The 22,183-nt window shown below is 34.9% G+C and overlaps 1 protein-coding gene across 1 annotated transcript in view; it reads left to right on the forward strand.

Moving 5' to 3' along the window:
- Positions 1-10,619: 10,619 nt before the first annotated feature.
- LOC126965409 (ATP-binding cassette sub-family G member 1-like) overlaps positions 10,620-22,183 on the forward strand; it is a 68,300-nt gene continuing 56,736 nt past the window's right edge. The window contains exon 1 of the mRNA XM_050809010.1: positions 10,620-10,943. Within this exon, the coding sequence (XP_050664967.1) occupies positions 10,835-10,943 (109 nt within the window). The 5' untranslated portion in view covers positions 10,620-10,834. The remainder of the gene's footprint in view (positions 10,944-22,183) is intronic.

Raw genomic sequence — 22,183 nt, forward strand, 5'->3', positions numbered from 1 at the left:
TTTCCAGATCTCATTTTCAGGGGGACTTTTACGCAAAAATCTCATATAAAAGCAATTAGAGTTTTACTAAAAATCGTTGATGTTAAGTTCCGACTCTATCTACGTTTTGCTATAACAAATAATAATCTATAGATTCTATAATAATATTCTATAAAATATAATCTCTAGATTATTATATTAAGCAAACTGTAGAAATTGTAATATACTAACATAGTTTTTTAAGACTGTTACTAACAAAATATGGGCCTCTGTTGCTCCAATAAAGAAAGTTATTATTATTATTATAGATTCGCATTTTCCTAGAACGTTATCTGAACCGGAGTCGCATGTCAACGACATTTGTACGACAGGCATTAAAGGTGTTTATTTTCTTAAAATAGATGTCTTTTTCATGTTATTTCTAATATACTAGACACTACAACCGCTTCGGAAAGAAATGGCGCTCTGAGAGAGAAGAAGCGGCGGAAGAAAGGCTCGCTCGAACTTATCGATATAGTTCTACCTCTACCAAATCTAAAATATATAATATAAATAATAAATATATATATAATATACCATTAAAAAGGATTATTTATCGTCGGTTTATTGTAAGAACTTTTTAACTGACAAAAACCGAATAATTAATTAAACGATTTTTAGATTTAGTAATATTGTTTTCCCTATATCATCTTAAATATTATTATGTTAAAGAAAAGTATAACACTCTTATATTGTTAAATATATTTATTATTAAAAACAAAAGAAGTGAGTTTTTAAATATTAACAAGTCATAATTAAAAAATAATTATGGATAATGAATTCTTGCCATTAGGCCTTTGATCGAGGTTTGAATTAAGTATTTCTTAAAAGAGACTTCTATTTTAAAAATACGTACTATTTGAATATAATTAATAATGTATTTTATTTATGGAAAAAGAGGGCAAACGGGCAAGAGGTTTACTTGATGGAAAATGATCACGGCTTGCATGACGTTACTGGCCTTTCAGGAAAAGGTGCGGGAAGGGAAGCAGAGTGGACCTACGGGGCTCTAGGGGAGGAAAAGGAAGTGTACTTACTGGAATGTGGCGGAGGTGAAGGGAGTGGGCCTCCGGGACTCTCACTGATCAAACGAAACGCGACAACATAGCTGCCACTTGACGCCGGTTTTCTTCGCATGGAGATTTATCTACAAATCATCCGAGCTCTCTTCAAAGACAAACAATGAAGCTACGTTTGTAACCAACGCCAGGTGATCGAGCCGTTCACAGCAATGGCGGGGACCCATTGCTGTGAAGTCAAGTCAAGCAGCTTTGAGTTGCACGTGGTCAAATGGATCGAGCTGATACTTGGGTAGATACGCCAGACCAGAGATGACTGCAATACTCCATATGTGGCCAGACCTGCGCTTTGTACAGCGCTATAATGTAGGCCGGGTTTAAGTATCGCCGTGCCTTATTATGACGCCCAGCATCTTCGCAGCCAATCATGCTTTGCCCTCCAGATAACCACAGAATTGGCAATCGTTCGAGATTTCGAGACCCAGTGTAGTCGAAGAGCGGTGATACGACAAATGGGGTTTCTTACTTTAGTAGATTATTTCTACTTTTTTTATGGAAAAGGAGGACAAACGAGCGTACGGGTTACCTGGTGTTTTAGTGAACACCGCGGCCCACTTCTCTTGCAACACCAGATGAATCACAGGAGCGTTGACGGCCTTTAAGGAAGGTGTAAGCGCTTTTTTACTACTTAAATAAAAAAAAAGTATTAGAATGACTGTTGCTGCCCGGTACAATGTAGGATGTTATCAACATGAAAGGATGAGATTTTTTCCAATAAAATGCATTAAAAACAGAAAAAAACGTTATGAAATTTTGCTTTAAAAAAAAACACAACCGTTTTCTTAGTTTCAAATTCTCGCAATCAGCCTATCCCCTCCGAACAGGCATACGTCGCTTCCTACTTCCGTGCCCGCTATTAGCATCTAATCCGCGCGTCTACCCGGTGACCATCTGTTGCATTAATTACTTAACTTTTGGGTAACCTTATTAAGTAGTCAATTAATATTTATTTTAAAGCACGCTTACATACACATATACACACACGCGCGCGCGCACACAATCATGCGAGCGCGCGCGCTCGTTCCTTTCACCAGTGGGAGGCTCCTTTGCACAGGATGCCAACTAGATTATGGGTACCACTGCAGTGAAGCAGACATGTGTAAATATTACTGTGTTTCGGTGTGAAGAGCGCCGTAGCTAGTGAAATTACTGGCCAAATGAGACATAAGATGCTATCTTATGTCTCAAGGTGATGCTCAGATTTTTTTGGGTTTTTCAAGAATCCTGAGGAGCACTGCATTGTTATGGGCAGGGCGTATCAATTACCATGAGCTGAACGTCCTGCTCGTCTCGTCCCTTATTTAAAAAAAACCGCTTAAAAATTATTAAACCGCTGTATATCGAGACTTATACCATCATAATAATAAATTATGCGTTGTAAATGAAATAATAAGTTAATAACATTTACAATACATAAACATTAAAAGAATAAGTGTTTCAGTTGAAATGTGAACGGTTAAACAGTTAAATTAAGTGATGTGATAGCATTGACTAACGAGTATTATGAAAGTGACAGTAGTCTGTACAAAATTGCAACGAACTGCATGCAATAACAGTGCTTAATAATTAGTGCATTGTGGCTGTTTCGGCTTAATATGTCACACGGCCGTGCATGATTTTATCCTTGATGAGCAAACCGTAAGCGATTTAAATATACCAACAATATATAAACGAATCGATCCCACTGCTCGGCAAAGGCCTCCCTCCCCTGCCTTACCCCACTTATCGCGGTCCTGTGCCAGCTCCGACCAGAAAGCCTACCACCAACTTTTAACAAGCGATTCAATTCCGATGCAGTTCAGTTTAGGTATCTAAACTGAATCTAGTTCTTGTCTCGTTCAGTCATTCGTACCATGAGGATTAGATAATTTCAACCTTAATTGGATAGCTCTAATGACGTCGTGCGATGAAACAGCAAAGCAGTTCATTTTAGGTCGTCAACTGAATCGCAATAACAGTTCATGGTAAACCCACGGGTCGTATTACAGGCACGCCATCGTTTCAGGATCCGCCTTGACGTCTTTGCTCGTCCCGAGGCACCTAATGCGTGACGACCTGTACCCATCGGTCTGTGTGCATCTGACACACATGCCCAGCCCAGATCCACTTTAGCCTGGTGGTATTTTCTCCCACATCCCGCAGTTCTGTATTTATTTATTACTGCGCTTCATAGCTCCCTGATACACCTGGAGTCTGGACCTCTGATTTTCTGTGACCGTGAAAGTGAATGATATATAATAATAAAAATTAATAAAATAATATAAGTAAGCGAAAAATCATATGTATCTATGAGACGATATACACTTATTGAATTAATTTGTTGTTGAATCACTTCGTTGTTCTTTTAAGTGATTTTGTACAAGTTATCTAATATATAAAATTCTCATGTCATCTCATTCTTATGAAATTTTGAGTGCATATTGGGTAGGTCTGAGAATCGGACAACATCTATTTTTCATCCCCCTAAATGTTAAGGGTGGTCCACGCCAAATATTTTTTTTTTTTTTTCATATTTTTTTAATTTGTTTCATTATGAATCAGCATTAAAAAATACATACAACTTCAAATTTTCACCCATCTACGATCAACAGTTACTTTTGTATCGCGATTTTAATATCGGCAATACAGGGTCAGCTGGCATACATATAAAATCCATAAGGCCTCTATGCACAAAATGTTCGCTAACAACAATTTAAGTTACACAAAAACAGAAATTCTTAAAACATATTTGAAGACTTAAGTTCAAAATGCAGTATTAAATAGAAATACATTTATTTGGTAAAGAGGTATGACATGGGGAGAAGAACAGATAGGAAACTCGCAGCCCATCATTTAGTTTAAATCATTCTTCTTCGTCGGATTACTCTTGACAGAGCAGTCGTGGTCACGTCGAACGACGAACGATTCTACGCCAGTTATCCCTGGCTGTTGCTTCTCTGGCACATGTGTTGAGGGGAGTATTGGTTAGGGCTTTGATCTGGTCTGTCCAGCGCATAGGGGAGCGTCCTCTTGACCTACTGCCGCTGACCCTTCCTTGAACAACAAGTCTCTCTATGGCATGCTCTCCACGTCGCGTGATATGTCCGAAGTATCTGAGGATACGCACTCTGACTTTACATGAAAGCCTTTCTTTCACCTTGAGCTCTTCAAGTATCGAGACGTTTGTGCGGCGTTGTGTCCAAGATACTCGTAGCATTTTAAATCATAGAATTACATAATTGCTTAATAATAGCTTAAAGTGGCTTACGCAGAACCGGTCAAGAACTTGCACGCATGCATCTTTTTTTTCGTTTTTAAGCCAGCAAACATGCTGAGTTGGAACCACTTTGTGTTATATAATATTCCAGTTTTTTGAAGTGAAACATTTGGGATCGTTTAAATATAATTTGAAATTCGTTGCAACGAAAAGCGACACGATAGAGACACAAGCAAGTAAATGTATAGGCCAGCCGGCAAGTGAATCAGTCATACACATAAATTCATAAGATTTAACGTGGGAGAAAATGGGATAGGAAGCATTATACAATGTTTTTGTACCAGGCGATAATGGTTGAAGAAGATTTTGTGTTATGTATGACGCGAGTATGTATACCTTAATAGAGTATACCTTATAACGTCTTTTGTATTTATTGAATTATATTCAAATTCAAATATTTTTTATTCAAAATAGGATGTGCAATATACCATAGGACGTAATACTATGGAAGTAACTAAAGTATACTAGTCGCGCCGTATCTATGTCAGTTAATTGTCTAATCTTTTTAAGAGACCCCGCAAACTGCAGACTTTCGATCGGCCTATATAACATTTAAAAAAAAAATCCATCTTTCTTAGTACAACCGTGAATGCAGAAAGCCAAGAGCCCTTACTTGTCAGCGCCTTAAAAAAATACAGTTTATTATTCATGACAGAGAATAATCCGTAAAGTTGAAGTTATCAAAAATGGAAAAACAAAATTATTGCGTCGAATACAGTATACATTATATAGATTTGAAATTTATTGTAGTGTCTTCTATTCGGCTAATTTGAATGAGCATGCAAAAAGTTTACATAAAATTTAAAAAATCCTTAAGGCGCGGTCATACTCAATATCCACAAAAATTGGTTTCTTAGAGAGTCGATTACAACATAACGCAATGAAAATATTCCTACGATAAAAATTGGTTTCTTAGAGAGTCGATTACAACATAACGCAATGAAAATATTCCTACGCAATAAATACATTACAAAAAGAAGTACTTAAAGAAAAATTCGAACCGAATAGAATGTTCATATATAATTTGAAATGTCCAATAAAAAATTTGGAAGTTGCTTCCCAAAAATAAACTTTGGAGTTTAAAATCTCTGACTTTTCAGCGATAACAACATTCTTTTTTTAAAGAATTTAATACAATTAGTATTTTTCTAAAACGTAAACCGAACAATTATTCAATTTAATATGTATATTTTGAATATACAAAAGAAAACCAGTAAAATAAATGCCCATTTGCAGCTTAGCCTCATGATCAACTAAAATATTTTACTATTGGTTGTAGCGTTTACAATACAAGTCAGTCCGCGCCTTAACACTATAATTTTTTTGTCGATTAACCATTTAAACAGGAGTCCAGTAAATCGTTTCAGTGGTAAGTTTTTTTATTTCTAGAGATAGATGATTAAATAATTTTATACATATTGCGTAGCTACTAACTACTACTTGAGTACAGAATAACTGTAAAGTAGATCCTGTAGATGAAGCCATAACCTGAGAGTTGAACAAAGCAAACAGAATTTTATAACGAGGCGGTACTCGAACGGTTAGCTCGTAACCGGCACGGAACGGAAGCAAGTGAGGGTTATTACTTTAAAAACATAACATAACTGTAAAGTTATTGAAATAATTGTTACTTGTGTTATTAAATTGCTGTTCTATTAAAATTACCATTATTTTCTAGGTCCTTAACGTTAGATTCTGCCATATTATAGGGGAAGGAGATCTCATTTGGATAAGATTCCTAAAAATCATTACTTACCTCTTCTCCTCACTTATAAACATTAAAAAAAGACTTATTTGGACGCAATGGATAGACGAGAATTATGAATTTAATATAATATGATAATAATTAAATCTGTGAAGAAGGTGGTTCTGAGTTTGAGATATTTTGCTGACATTCCAGTTTCAATCAAAAACACTCTTGTGGGAAGAGTCCCACAGTGGTGGCGAGTCACTTCTTCTGGAAAATGTTGGATAATGTTAACAAATTTTCAATCTATTTTTATAAACCCTGAAGAAATGAAATTTAAACCTTTACTGTGTTTCAAATTACTGGAGAAATGAGACTTAACATCATCAAGGAGACTAGCGTAATTGTAATGCCGCCCAGAATTTATAGGGTTTTTCATTAATCCCGAGCGGCACTGCATTGTAATGGGCAGGGCGTATCAATTACCATCAGCTAAACGTCCTGCTCGTCTCGCCCCTTATTTTCATAAAAAAAAATCAACTCATAGAGCTCTATAAATCTCTAGGTATATAGTCAAATAACTACCATGTAGGAATAATTCATGCATTATGTATTTAGTACATACCTTTTATTTCGATATAACATACAGAAAAATTATATTGCAATTAATCTTATTTTTTTTTATGGAATAGAAGGACAAACAAGCGTACGGGTCACCTGTTGTTAAGTGATCACCGCCGCCCACAATCTCTTACAACACCAGAGGAATCACAGGAGTGTTGCCGGCCTTTAAGGAAGGTGTACGCGCTTTTTTTGAAGGTACCCATGTCGTATCGTCCCGGAAACACCGCACAAGGAAGCTCATTCCACAGCTTTGTAGTATGTGGAAGAAAGCTCCTTGAAAACCGCACTGTGGAGGACCGCCACACATCCAAATGGTGGGGATGATATCCTAACTTGTGGCGTGTCGTGCGAAGGTGGAATTCGGCGGCAGGAATAAAATTAAAAATTAAATACTTAAATATTATTTATATAAATGAACAATAACATAATCATTAACAATAATTAATATGTAATAGTATAATAATTATAAATTCACCTTATATCAGATGAACTAAGAAATAGTTGCGTCCAGACTTCAGATTAATTTTTCACATATCATGCTTTTATAGCTATCATTGGGTGACTGGGATATAACAAACAGACAAATTATAATACAATTAATATATAACATAATTATAGTACTTTATTTATATATAATAAACCAAATAATAATATTGTAGCTTGGGCCACTTACAAATATTTTTGTGTTTCGATAAATGTTAGCATAAAAAGCTTGATAAATCCTTTTTTCGTTTACAAACTTATACCAACAGCACCGATAGGACAGAACCAGCTCTTGCGTCCCGTAATCCCAGCGACGTATATCTACGTCTCTCGCTTTCACAACACCACCAAGGCCTCCGACATTGTTCAGTACTTAGTGGAGAAGACAAGGTTCCGGTTGGGGGTCGAAAAGTTGGTGACGCGTCACGCAGTAGACTTCAACTCTTTTGTTGTTCGCGTCCCGACAGAACATATATCAACCTTCCTGGACGTGCAGCTGTGGCCAAAGGGGGTCGTGTTCCGCAAGTATCGTGGACGTCGCCGAACGCCGGAAGCTACCGAACCCGCGCCTCACATCGCCGCGAAAATGTGACGTAGATTTAAGTTATATATCATATGTATGTTAGACTATAAGGTGTTTATTTTATGGGCCTTGTAGCCTGAAATAAAGGAATTATTATATATTATTATTTTTCTACGTGGAATGCCAGCTTTAGGGGTTTTTTAGGGTTAGTTAAGGTTAGTAAGAACTTAGAAGTAAAAAGAATTCCGCCTTCGCACGACACACCACAAATTAGGATATCATCCTCACCATCTGGATGTGAGACGGTCCTCCACAGTGCGTTTTAGCTTTCTTCCACGTACTACAAAGCTGTGCAATGAGCTGCCTTGTGCGGTGTTTCCGGGACGATATGACATGGGTACCTTTAAGTAAGTACAATACTTCGTGGGTAATTCATAATAAATAACACTCACTGTAATAGTTTTAGAATATACGGAGGAAATATAATCAGTATCTCAACTCGACGTAAAAAAAATCGTATTAAAATAAAATTCAAACATACTTTACTGTTGCGAATTACGTATGTTTTGGTATTTAGTACGCAAGTATGACACTGATAGAAACCACAGAAAAACCACATAACATGTTTTCGATTTGATTTTAATTGGTTATCGAGATATATTCCAAACAAAAACAATATTTTTAAATGTACTATGAAGATAAACCCTTAATCGATTATGATTCGATTACCAGCGATCGATTTTATTATTTCAGTAATATGAAGTACTTTTAAAATAAAATAACATCGTCGGGATTATCTAATACATAAAATACTCGTGCCTCGGTGTTTGTTACCAAACTCCTCCAAAACGTCTGAACCTATTTGTATAAAATTTTGTGTGCATATCGGGTGGTTCTGAGGATCGGCCTACATCTATTTTTCATACCCCTAAATAATAAGGGTGACGATCCACCCCTAAATATATTATTTTTTTACTTTTTTGACTATTTTTTTATTTTTATTTTATTATGATTCAGCATTGAAAAATACATACAAAATACAACTTCAAATTTTCGCCCTTCTACGATCTACAACTATTTTTTTATCATGATTTTTATATTATTCTGTTCTATCCACAAAACCGCTATAGGGTTGCAAGATGGCAGTCGAATACAATAATTATTGTAGTACGATATATTTGGTAGGTCTGAGAACCGGTTGCATCAATTTTTTATGCCTCAAAAATTTTAATTAATGTTTTTTTTTAAATAAATTAATTTATATGGCAATACAATGTTTGCTGGGTCAGCTAGTTAAATATAATATTGTCTGAAATAACCATGGCCCGTGTATGATAAATGTCCTTTAAAAAAATGTTATATGCATGATGTAAATACCTTACAAGTATTTACATCATGTACGTACTATTTTTTTACCTCCTTTGAAATCAGATATACTATATCTATTCTAATAAAAGTAGGCAACCCTACCACACACTCAGGCAAACACATATATACACAGTCTGTCTTATGCATAATGATTTAGCGGAGATTTAAAACATCGCTAATATACGGTAAAAATGGTATTCATAATCGCATATTAGAGCTAAAACGCTCATTATCTCTTCGATAAAGCTGACGTGACTTATAGTAGGTAGGACCCTTCTATAAACCTATTTTAAGCACTCGAACGCAAAAAAACATGGCCGACATCGATCAGCTGTTCGTTAAATAATTAATGTGTATAGCTTCCCGCTCAAAGTTGTTGGATATCCGTCATAGATTGACAACCGACAGACTTCAAAACTTTGATTTTTGTAGTTTGAAATTATTTTGACATCAACTTTTGACAACTGACAATCACCATTGATATTGAAAAGATGACTATTTCAATGACAGTTCCTCATTAAATAAGTTAAAATCATGTTTTTTTTGTACGAAATGGCATCATTGCGTACTATAGAGACGTATTAGTTATGGGAGATTTAACGTTCGATAGGCTTAAAGCTCGTTTTAACTTATATAGCTTTATACTTTCGAAAAGCGTTTTATTATGAATAAGGCAAAATATGTCCCACGCGCTAATTTCATAACATGCGTACTATTTGCCTCTTTGCTATATATCTGTTTGCCTATATTGTTTTGCCTATATAATATAAAATTACTGTTAGCTAATGTTTTGTACTATATTATCTAGCTAATAAGTGATGTGTGTAATGTGCTGTAGATTTTATGAAATAAATAAATAAAAGTGTACCTACATGTCCTTATGTACGCACGCAGAAGTAAATCTTTCTTTGGCGTAACAAATCCGAAATCCTTATTTTTATTCCTCGTGCTATTTAGCGTTTGTAGAAAAAAAAATGTATTAATGAAGGTATTAAATAGAACTAATGAAAATATTATTATACCGCATAATTTAGTTAAATAACGTGTAATTAAATATCATTCAATTATTTCTATACACTAAGAGAGAAAGCATTTTTTTTTATTTTAAAATTACCAATTATAAATTGAAATAATATATAGAATTATTTAATTCTTGTCTATTGGTTGTGGTTCAGTAGACATATGAGTTACAAGAGGCTTGGTAGCTGAAGTATGATACAAATGGTCTAGTTGACCGGCTAACGTCAGGGTGTCGAATGTGCGTGACGGCGTGCGCGTGCATCGTAAAATTCACTCTAATAATATTTCTCTAACGCGCCAAAAGAAGTATAACTTCTAAACCCTTATTCATAATGGTCCACTAACTTAAAACAGCCGCTAAGGAGTGTTTTCTCTCATTCTGATTTAGGTCAATAGAAGAAGACAGAGTGTGAATTAGCAATGCTTTAAGTTAGCAGACTAGTATGAATAAGGTTGTAAACATTTATATTTTACGTATAGATGTAATAGCTGTCTAACCGCGTGCTACCGATAGCAAGAATCAGCTTGCTGCATATATATTAACAGCTGAGTGGGGGACTGATAACCATACCGATAGTGATTAGTAGGTAGTGGGACCGTAGAGTCGTCAACTCTCGCAACAGCCAAGTTTAGTGCCACACTCTAAGCGGCCGCGACACCGCGTCGCCTGCCTATCGCGTCTCTATTTACATTCCAACACAACCCTTTGTGTCTTGACACGCAATGGAAGCACACCTCTTTGTTTCTGTGTAGTTTGTGTTTGTGATCACACTAAAATGGTACACGACAGTCAATCGGAGACCACCTCGTCGTCTTTGGTTGAGGACGTCAACATATCATTCCGTGATATTGTTTACAATGTGCGACACAGCCTCTTCCCAACAGGTAAACCTGGATTGTTAATTATCTTGTCAATTACGAATTACTGAGCACAAATTCAAGACAAAGAAGTGCAGGAAAACTAAAATTGTATAATATTACATAAAACTGAATAAATTATAATATGATTTAAAAGATGGGCTGGGAGTTTCTTATGTGTTCTTCTCCCCACGTCACAGCCCCTTTACGAACTGATGTAGCTTCTTGGCGAAGATTTGTTGCAATATTTTGTTATTGTAACTCACTATGGTAAATATATATTTCTAATTCTATTTGAATTGTATACAAAATAATGACAAAGGCAAATACTACATAATCTATTCCTAATGTTATCATTAAATGAAGAGCAACTATCTGATAATCTAATCAGTAAAGAAACAATGAAATATTTTAAATTCATCTTTCATATTCCTGCTTATCACAATGATATCATTATAACTTAAAATAGCACATTACAAAAATATCTTTTTTGTTATTAGAATAAGGGACGAGACGAGCAGGACGTCCAGCTTATGATAATAGATTACAATGCAGTGCCGCTCTGGATTCTTGAAAAACCCCAAAAATTCTGAGCGGCACTACAACTACGCTCGTCACCTTGAGAAATAAGATTTCAAGTCTCATTTGCCTAGTAATTTCACTAGCTATGGCGCCTTTCAGACCGAAACACAGTAATGCTTACACATTACTGCTTCACGGTAAAAATAGGCACCGTTGTGGTACACATAATCTAGCCGGCTTCCTGTGCAAAGGAGCCTCCCACTCCTACTACAATACTGTTTAGTGTGTTTCGTATATAATTACTTAACAGTAAATAGTTTATAGATTCGTGTTTCGTGTCATAATGAATACAATACAATTAAGCTAATGAATTCAGTCATGTAATCCATCTTTGAATAATACGAAGTTAGTACATTGCAACAAGGTGAATAATGAAACGATAAAACCAACGTTAAGTTAATTATAAAATAATACTTTTGAATATTAAAATAAACTGGTCTTGAAGAGTCGAAAGTTGAATAAAAATATATGAACAAAAACCATTAAATAATAATTCAAGATAGTATTAATTTACTGACTTTATCTACACCCATGCTTTAAATCCTCTATTAAAGATTCTGAAACAGTTAGCCTATTGCCAACATTAAAACACCCAATGTTCTAATAACCATTACATCATCTAAACGAGTGTTGTAATGTTGTACTGAATTTCATAACAACACTCCTATTTTTTTTTCAATCCCTTCATGCTCAAAGAGTTTTAACAGACAGCCACATTCTTAATGCTCGATGCGTGGTATTTGTATGAAACTCAAAAAAAGAACATTTTCGTTTACGCGCGTTCCATACTACCAGAACGTCGCGCGCCGTAAAAAAAAGTAGGTTATTCGAATCCACGCCATTTTAAATAATATTATGGTGAATGTGGCACCCTATGAACTTCAATGAATATAAGATCTTATTGAGAATGTGAATAACACACAAAAAGAATCCTTATGTGAGAATTATAAAGACGAAGAGGAGTCAACTCCGATTTTGTTAATCGCCCAGGAATTATCAGCTGTTAGTGATTTAAGACCCCTTGCGCCTTCTTTAAATCAAAGTGAAGATGCACTGCAGAAGTTAAATTATGGTGAAAATCTTGTAATTGATAATGCAACATAAGCCTACATAATAAATATATCTCCAATCGGCTTGATTCTCTAGCATTGCGTAGAGATGTGGGTTCTCTCTGCATCTTCTAACGCATTTACCACGGGGAGTGCTCAGAGGAGCTGTTGGGGTTGATTCCACCGGCCGAATTCCACCACCGGACATTACGTGCAAAGTACCAGCCGCATCACTTAGACGTCTGGCATTCCATAACCGCGCGTTTTGTTCGAAATTTCTTACCTCGCACAGCTACTTTGTGGAATCAACTACCGGCAGCGGTCTTCCCGAACAGATACGACTTAGAGACCTTCAAGAAAAAAGCATACTCCCACCTTAAAGGCCGGCAACGCATTTCCTGACACACCTGTTGTTGCGGATGTCCATGGGCGGTTGCCTCACGTCTTCCCATCCCGTGAGGCTTTTGCCCGTTTGCCCCATCTCATATAAAAAAAATAAATAAAATTTCAAAATAATATTAAGGCGCGGACTGACTTGGATTGTAAACGCTACAACCAATAGTACAATATTTGAGTTGATCATGAGGCTAAGCTGCAAATGGGCATTTATTTTACTGGTTTTCTTTTGTGTATTCAAAATATACATATTAAATTGAATATATTGCTCGGTTTAAGTTTTAGAAAAATACTAATTGTATTAAATTCTTTAAAAAAAGAATGTTGTTATCGCTGAAAATTCAGAGATTTTAAACTCCAAAGTTTATTTTTGGGAAGCAACTTCCAAATTTTTTATTGGACATTTCAAATTATATATAAACATTCTATTCGGTTCAATTTTTTTCTTTAAGTACTTCTTTTTGTAATGTATTTTTTGCGTAGGAATATTTTCATTGCGTTATGTTGTAATCGACTTTCTAAGAAACCAATTTTTGTGGATATTGAGGTATGACCTATCCCTATCCCGCATAATAAATACGCTTTCTCGCTTAAGACGCGTTGTTGGTTAGGTCCCTGTGAAATCGTCTTAAGGACGCGTTTACGAATCCGACAAAAATAAGATATTTTACGGTAGAGTTTGTGATGAAATGAAACTAAATCTAGCAAAAGTAAAAATTGCAACAACTATATTACTTCTTTATCTCCAATTAGCGGGAAATGTTTGCTTTGAAATTTTGATATTTTATGTCGTAAAAACGATTATCCGTTACCTCTTCACACAAAATTGACGAAATGGGGCTTCATTCAGGATCAGTTTTCTGCTACTATTTACATAATTTGGTCTCTTAAAAATTACGTAAGGAAAACAGATATAATATTTTCAAAAACACGGGAAGTAAATTAATGAATATTTTATAAATAATCTCAGAAAAAAATAAAAATGAATCGTCAAAAATTCATATATTTTTCTGATAAGCATGAGTTGTAAAGTGTGGTATTAAGGGTTATTTTATTTTGCGCGTTTTACTGTATCTCCTTATGTAGCTTAAACGTATAAAAACAAGAATATAATAATTTTACACTAACACGTGGGTTTTGTGGTTAAAGTGGTCATAACATTATCTCCTCACTGTAGAGTATATATGATGTTTTATTTGCTAAAGTCATCCAATGTTAAGGAATAGATAAAATTAATCATTTTATTCATATAAGTTAAGGAAATGAAACTTTTGATTGTCAAAAAATTGCTATTCTTATTGAATTTACCACCACTTCGTAAAGAGTTCAGCTAATGAGAAGAAGTGGCAAGAAGCTTTTTTTTTATGATAATAGGGGACGAGACGAGCAGGATGTTCAGCTGATGGTAATTGATACGCCCTGCCCATTACAATGCAGTGCCGCTCAGGATTCTTGAAAAACTCAAAAATTCTGAGCGGAACCACAATTGCGCTCGTCACCTTGAGACATAAGGTGTTAAGTCTCATTTGCCCAGTAATTTCACTAGCTACGGCGCCCTTCAGACCGAAACACAGTAATGCTTACACATTACTGCTTCACGGCAGAAATAGGCGCCGTTGTGGTACCCATAATCTAGCCGGCATCCTGTGCAAAGGAGCCTCCCACTGTTATTGCTACTCTTTTAAATGAATTCAGCTTATTGTTTTACGAATCATTTCAATTACAGTATATTATGTAAATGTTAAGTAATGCAACAAAAAATACTCAAACGTCAAAAACTCAATGCCTATCACGAGTTAGTCAAAAAAAAGTAAATTTAAATTTCTACTACGTATACCACAAGAGTTATTGAGTACAGTAGATAGTTAATCCACACACACCGTTAATAAATAAAGGTGAGCGAGCATTTTATAATATAATATCTTAGTATACAGGATGTCCCAAAGTTATGGGACATGAAGGGAAAGTACCTTAAATATCGTAGATAGGGTATTTTACCGAAAGAAGACTTTATAAGACTTTATGTTATTTTTAAAAGCTAGTAATTCTGCATTCAAAGATTTTCTAAAAAATTACTTGCCTCGTGTGGGACTCGAAACGACTTAAAAGTAAAAAAAAACACCTCTACTTTTATGATGCCAATCGAAAGAATGGCCAAAAACTAATAACTCTTCTTGAGTAACATAGTATTTTAAAAGAAAGGAGCAACGTAAAATGCTTGAGTCCAATTTCAAAAAAGCTGTTTATTGCCGACGACGACGTCCGAAAAGTAGAGATATTATCATTCCATAGATAGCATTGATTATTCGTAAATAAGTACCCACTTCATAATTAGAATACTTTATAGCATAGTGTTTTATTAGTTTAAAAGCGATACGAGAATGTGGGCGAGTTAGAAACAGAATTGTGCCATATCATATCGAGTATTCACCGTAAAATTATAAGAAAGTCAAAAGGCAGCGGACTCATTAAAAGATTGGCGATTTGCGTAAGACAGGAGGGATCACATTTTGAGCTTAATTATTATTTCTAACTAGCTGACCCGGCAAACGTTGTTTTGCCATATATATTGTGTTGATCTTTTCCTTGCTAGTTGATAAGAGATGGCGCTAGTTGTATTCATTAGTAATAATCACACTCTTTTATATTTTGTATAATTCACACTATAGTTTTATAAATTATAGTCTATTTGTTATTCTGGTGTGTAAGCTATATTATTGTAAAGTTTCATCAAAATCTATTCAGTAGATTTTGCGTTAAAGAAGTTCAAACATACATCCAGACATACAAACTTTCACATTTATAATATTAGTATTATATTTGTTTTGTATGTCATATTTTCTATGAGGGAATTTATTGACGCACGCTTTGACAGTTCCGCTGTGAAACAATTTCATTATAACAACAGGGAGCATATTTTACGAAATAATTCTTGATGTTATGATATATTATTGACATATTGAAAAAAAAAAGTATTTCATTTATTATGTACAGAACAACGTCTGTCGGGTCAGCTTGTAAATTTATAAAGTAACTAGCTGACCCAGCAAACGTTGTATTGCCGATATTAAAATCGCGATACAAAAGTAACTGTTGATCGTAGATAGGTGAAAATTTGAAGTTGTATGTATTTTTAATGCTGACTCATAATCACACATATTTAAAAAAAGAATGTCAAAAAAAAATAAAAAAAAAATTGGCGTGGACCACCCTTAACATTTAGGGGGTTAAAAAATAAATTTTGTCCGATTCTCAGACCTACCTAATATGCACTCAAAATTTCATGAGAATCGGTCAAGCCGTCTCGAAGGAGTTTAACTACAAACACCGCGACATGAGAATTTTATATATTAGATAAGACAAAATGGCTTCCTTTATACATTACACTCAATGACACTATTGTATTAATGGAATCCCAAGTCATATGTTTATAATATATTAATAACTAACATTATCATATTATGGTGGTGGTATCTATCAGTGGGAGGTTTCTTTCACACGATTGCGGGTAGGTGGGTACTACAGAAACCACCATTAGTATTGGCCTAATTCAAATTCAAATATTGTTATTCAAAATATATTCTCAGACCGGAGAAGAACGGGCGCAAGAAACTCAGCAGGCTTTTTACTTTAGTTACAAAAAAATACATATAATTAAATACCCTGAGGGCGTTCGCTTCATTCGCAGTCTGTGGTATCATTTATGTAATAGTAATCTTTACCACACATATAATGAGACTTAACATCTTATGTATAAATAGTGTGATGTCATAATAATGATACTTAGGAGCTGTTTCGGAATGTACAAGTAAAGTTACAGATAGGCTATTTGATACTTATCTATCGAATAAAGATATCATACAAATAAAATATCTTTGAATCTTATAATATATGTTACTACCACTTCAGAGGCCGGTAATCTCTGGCACTCTCTATCAGACGAGTCACTAGTACAAAAAATACAAATATTCACGCCTCTCCCACAGGGTTAGGCCTGGTTTCCACCAAAGCGGAGAGGAGAAGAGTTTTGATAACCAATCAGATTTCGTTATTTCCACATCTCCTGTCCGCTTAGCTTTTCATCAATCTGATTTTTCTTTGATTTAGTGCCGCTGTAGTCGGTAATAAATTGAATTATTTTTCCACTGTGACATTTTGTATAGTTTCTTATCCAAAATCTTTGTTTCCGTCGATAGTTTACATATTGAAGAATTTATTGTGTTTCTTCAACCTCTAATTCCTCTTCCTCAAACAAATTGAAATATTAGTTTTGTAAGGCATAACGTCATCCTTCTGTAGACATCTGTTGACTAATTTCGATCTCTCACATCTCCTCCCCGCTACACATCTCCTCTCCGCTGTGATGGAAATAACCTGACCGCATCGCGGCTAACCTCCTCTCATCTCCTCTCCTCTCCGCTTTGGTGGAAACCGGGCCTTAGGCACTCTGCCTTCAAAATAAGACTTCCATTTTTCACTGTAACTTAATTCCACTCAATTTACGTCCCATTTTATACAGGCACTCGTAATCTTACTAAATTTGACATGTGCACCTTTTCAGCACATCGAACTTGCTAACGACATAAATATTCACTCTATAAATTAGTTCCATAATTGCACACTTAATGTTTTTGAAAGAGCCATTGGATGGAATTCTCTTTCCACCCGAATATACTGGTTAGTCCCAATGTCCCAGAAACACATTATAATTACTTAAATAGCTAAGCAATGTGTATAAAATTATTCATTTCCTCTAGAAATACCACAGAAACGATTTTTCTGGAATCCTGTTTAAAAGGTTAATGGACAAATTGTTTTATAGTGCTTATTTAAATTAACCGAATAGCCAATTAATTTATCATCTATAATGTATATATATGTCTTTGACGCAATAAATAAATTTCATTTCAAGTCATCAAAAACATTAAAATAATTATTTAGAACCTGCTACTCCGCGCAAGGAACCGATAAAAATCGTGCAAATAAATACAAAACATAACACGTTTATTGTACTGTTGTTTCCTTCATGTTTCAAGGTAATTTAATTATAGCAATAATCGAGTTATTATTTAACAAGCCGAAACCCGATTACTTACTTTAATTGCAAAATATTATCGAAGCAGAACTTTCATATTTCAATCGATATTTGTTTGAGCTGTGAACAATGATTAGTATTGTTATTTTATTGTGTCATTGGATATTTTTGTGATATGGGCTTCCACTGTGCTCCTGGTAGTCCCAAATTGCTGCAGGAGTCATGTTTGCTGGTTGATATTGTGAATTTTAATCATCAAAAACATTTCAACCAGATCTTGATCGAACTTCTTTGCGTGATGTTTCCGGACCGGCCTGAGATGGGCTCCGACAAAACCATTTTAATTTTTTAATAGCCCAAATGCTACCTGGGATGTGTAGGAAATTCATCCTCTTTTACAAAACCGATATGCCCTGGATTAATAGCTTAGGTACTGTAACAAGGAGTTCTTATCCGCATATAAGAGCTTATTGTTATAGAACAATGAGTTTAAATTAATCTCACCAACCCTATTGGTTGGCCGTCAAGTAATAGAGTAATTTTTGAAATGAAGTTCGAATATTGACGTGGATGAAAAAGTAATTGAATAACGAGATGAGATTAGAAAATGAAGTAAAGCAAGAACGGTCGGCCTTCGGCCCGATATAAAATATAATAATATGATGTATTAAGCTTTGAAATGAATAAAATGAATTAGAAAGTATTATGTTATTTTATTAAGAAACGATCTCGCGTGTGAGGGAGGTCTCACGCGTTACAGTACCATCATGTGACACCTATGTTTAATCTGAACTTTTAATTAAGAATTTGCGCAATTTTGAACTTTAGTTGAGCAACAAAAGTTGTGTCATTGAACAATTCCGGGATTATGTACTTAATGTGTGGAATATTTCGCAAGAAAGGATGCTGGCTAGATTATGGGTACCACAAAAGCGCCTATTTCTGCTGTGAAGCAGTATTGTGTAAGCATTGTGTTTCAGTCAGAAGGCCATCGTAGCTAATGAAATTAGTGAGTGAACGAAACTTAACATCTTATGTCTCAAATGAGTAGCGCAATTGTAGTGCCGCTCAGAATTTTTGTGTTTGTCAAGAATCCTGAGCAGCACTGCATTGTTATGCGCAGGGCTTATCACTTACCATCAGCTGAACATCCTGCTCGTCTCGTCCCTTATTGTCATAAAAAACAAATGTTTTTTTAATAATGATATTAATTGTCATCCTGGCCACCTAGTAGTTGATGACTACGATGACCCACCACAGCCTAATATTATCGTGTGTGTCAAAATTGGATATTAGGAGCTGTAAAGAAGTAACCCGTTTTTAAACCAAACTTATGAAGATAATTTGAGAATAAGAAAACGTGAATGTATTTCAGAGAAACCCAGACTTCACATTGAATTTGCTTTTAAGGAAAGCCAAAATCGGAAAACAAATACAGACTCGATAACGATATTATATGTTAACTGCCTTATTCATAATATATTTTCGAAGGTATAAAGCTATAGTATAAGTAAAAACGTGTTTTAAGCCTATCGAACGTTCAATAAATACGTCTCTATAGTACGCAATGTTGCCATTTCTTACAAAACATGATTTTATCTAATTTAATGAGGAACTGTCAATGGAAACAGACATCTTTTCAATGACAATGGTTTGTCAGTTGCCAAATTCGATGTCAAAATAATTTCAAATTTCAAAAATCAAAGTTTTGAAGTTTGTCGGTTGTCAATCTATGACGGATATCCAACAACTTTGAGCGGGAAGCATCAAGAATAATATCATTATTTAACGAACAGCTGATCGATGTCGGCCATGTTTTTTTGCGTTCGAGTATTTAAAATAGGTTTATAGTAGGGTCCTTGCTATTACAAGTCACGTCAGCTTTATCGAAGAGATAATGAGCGTTTTAGCTCATTATCTCTCTCTCATTATCATTAATATGCGATTATGAATACCATTTTTTAACAAGCGTATATTAGCGATGTTTTAATTATTATTTTCTTCATTATGAATAAGACAGTGTTTATTATTAGTTATTTATGCAACTGTTGTGTAATAAGGGGTATTAATACCTAATAACACGAATGTGGGTTTCGAACTTTTAAACTCGGCTTCGCCTGGTTTGATTATTATCAAACATTCATGTGAGACTATTGTCTCACATGAATGTTTTAATACATAATTATCAACAGTTGCATACAAGACTATCTACACCAATAAAATGAATACTTTAAAAGATTCTGAAGCAGTTAGCTTACTGCTAACATTAAAACAGCCAGTCCTAGTTGTAAACTAATATAATCCATTACTGATTATATACAAATAAACTAAGTATAAATGAAATTATTATTTATTTTAGTAGTAATTTACATTGGAGCCTTTAAAATATCTGGCGGTTGTGCAAAACGCGAATCAATCAATTATTGTAAACAAAAAAATAAAAATATCGAAGAAAAATGGCGGGGATTCGAATAACCTACTTAATTTACGGCTCGCGACGTTCTGGTAGTGTGGAACGCGGGTAAATGAAAATGTTTTTTTTTTTAATTCAAACAGATACCACGCATCGAGCAATAAGAATGTGGCTGTCTGTTGAAACTCTTAGTGCATAAAGCGATCGAAAAAAACAAGAGTGCTGTTATGAAATTCAGTACAACATTACAACACTCATTTCGATGATGTAATGGTTATTAGGACATTGGGTGTCTTAATGTTGGCAATAAGCTAACTGTCTCAGAAACTTTCATAGGGGATTTAAATCATGGATGTAGATAAAATATTATATCAATTATAAACCGTTATTACGTACCGAATGGGACAGATAACACATTGAATAATATAACCGCTGAAGCAATATAAATTATTAATTAAACTCTACTTTATCTCTGGTTTAGAGAATTATTATGTGTAGTTGAACATCTTACGTTCGTGTAATGATGATAAATGTTATGTCAAGGAATGACCTCTTTATCATTCCAAGTCACGAAACAGAACCTAAAATATTTTATAACGGTCTTATAAGATAAGAGAATGTGATAATGTGAGGTAGTTACATTACTGTAACTTGTACTTGTGGCTGATACACGTGGGTTTGTAGATTGATAAAATACCGTGTTTCCTTCCAATTTTATTATTATTTCCTCATGTGTATCTATTACTGTGACAGAATTATGTATCGTATTATTGAAGTTATACTTCTTTAGGCGCGTTACGAAAAAATTATGAGAGTGAAATTTTAAGATGCGCGCGCAACACCTTAACACAAAAGTAACAGGGTGAAGTTGGTTCCTAAAATTTTCTACATTTGCAACATTCGTTATTTTTTTTTTGGTTTCTTCGTCCATTATTAGGATAGACAGATGGTTCAAGCCCGTACAGCCGTTTTCGTTAATTAATAATTAATTGTCAAAGCCCTCGTTGCAAGATTTTTACAATATTGTTCGTACTACAAACGTGGAATAGCACGAGGAATAAATAATTTTAAGGATAAGGAAAGGTAAAAACACCTTTGGCACCTTTGATTTCGTCAAATTGAGGTGAAGTTGAAAAATCCGTACAAACAGATGTCATACTCAAATTTTCGTTCGCAATAGAGTAGGTTTACAAATTCGAAATGTCAAACAATGACGGAACGAAAATTCGAAACGAATGAAACCGTAGTAGGAAACACCCGAAACTTCAATCAAGACTTCGTTTTTCGTTGAGTATGAGTAGACCACCAGTGGGAGGCTCCTTTGCACAGGATGCCAGCTAGATTATGGGTACCACAACGGCGCCTATTTCTGCCGTGAAGCAGTAACGTGCAAGCATTACTGTGTTTCGGTCTGAAGGGCGCCGTAGCTAGTGAAATTACTGGGCAAATGAGACTTAACATCTTATGTCTCAAGATGACGAGCGCAGTTGTAGTGCCGCACAGAATTTTTGGGGTTTTTCAAGAATCCTGAGCAGCACTTCTTTGTAATGGGCAGGGCGTATCAATTACCATCAGCTGAACGTCCTGTTCGTCTCGTCACTTATTTTCATAAAAAAAAGACCACTGACCTGTATAAATAGAGGTCAGTGGAGTAGACCCACAAATGTATGTTATTGTCACTCCCTACGGTAAATAGATATTATATTTATATATCAACTAGCTGACCCAGCAAACGTTGTATTGCCGATATTAAAATCGCGATACAAAAGTAACTGTTGATTGTAGATGGGTG

The sequence above is a fragment of the Leptidea sinapis genome, chromosome 7 (genome assembly GCF_905404315.1).
Source record: "Leptidea sinapis chromosome 7, ilLepSina1.1, whole genome shotgun sequence".
Lineage (NCBI taxonomy): Eukaryota > Metazoa > Arthropoda > Insecta > Lepidoptera > Pieridae > Leptidea > Leptidea sinapis.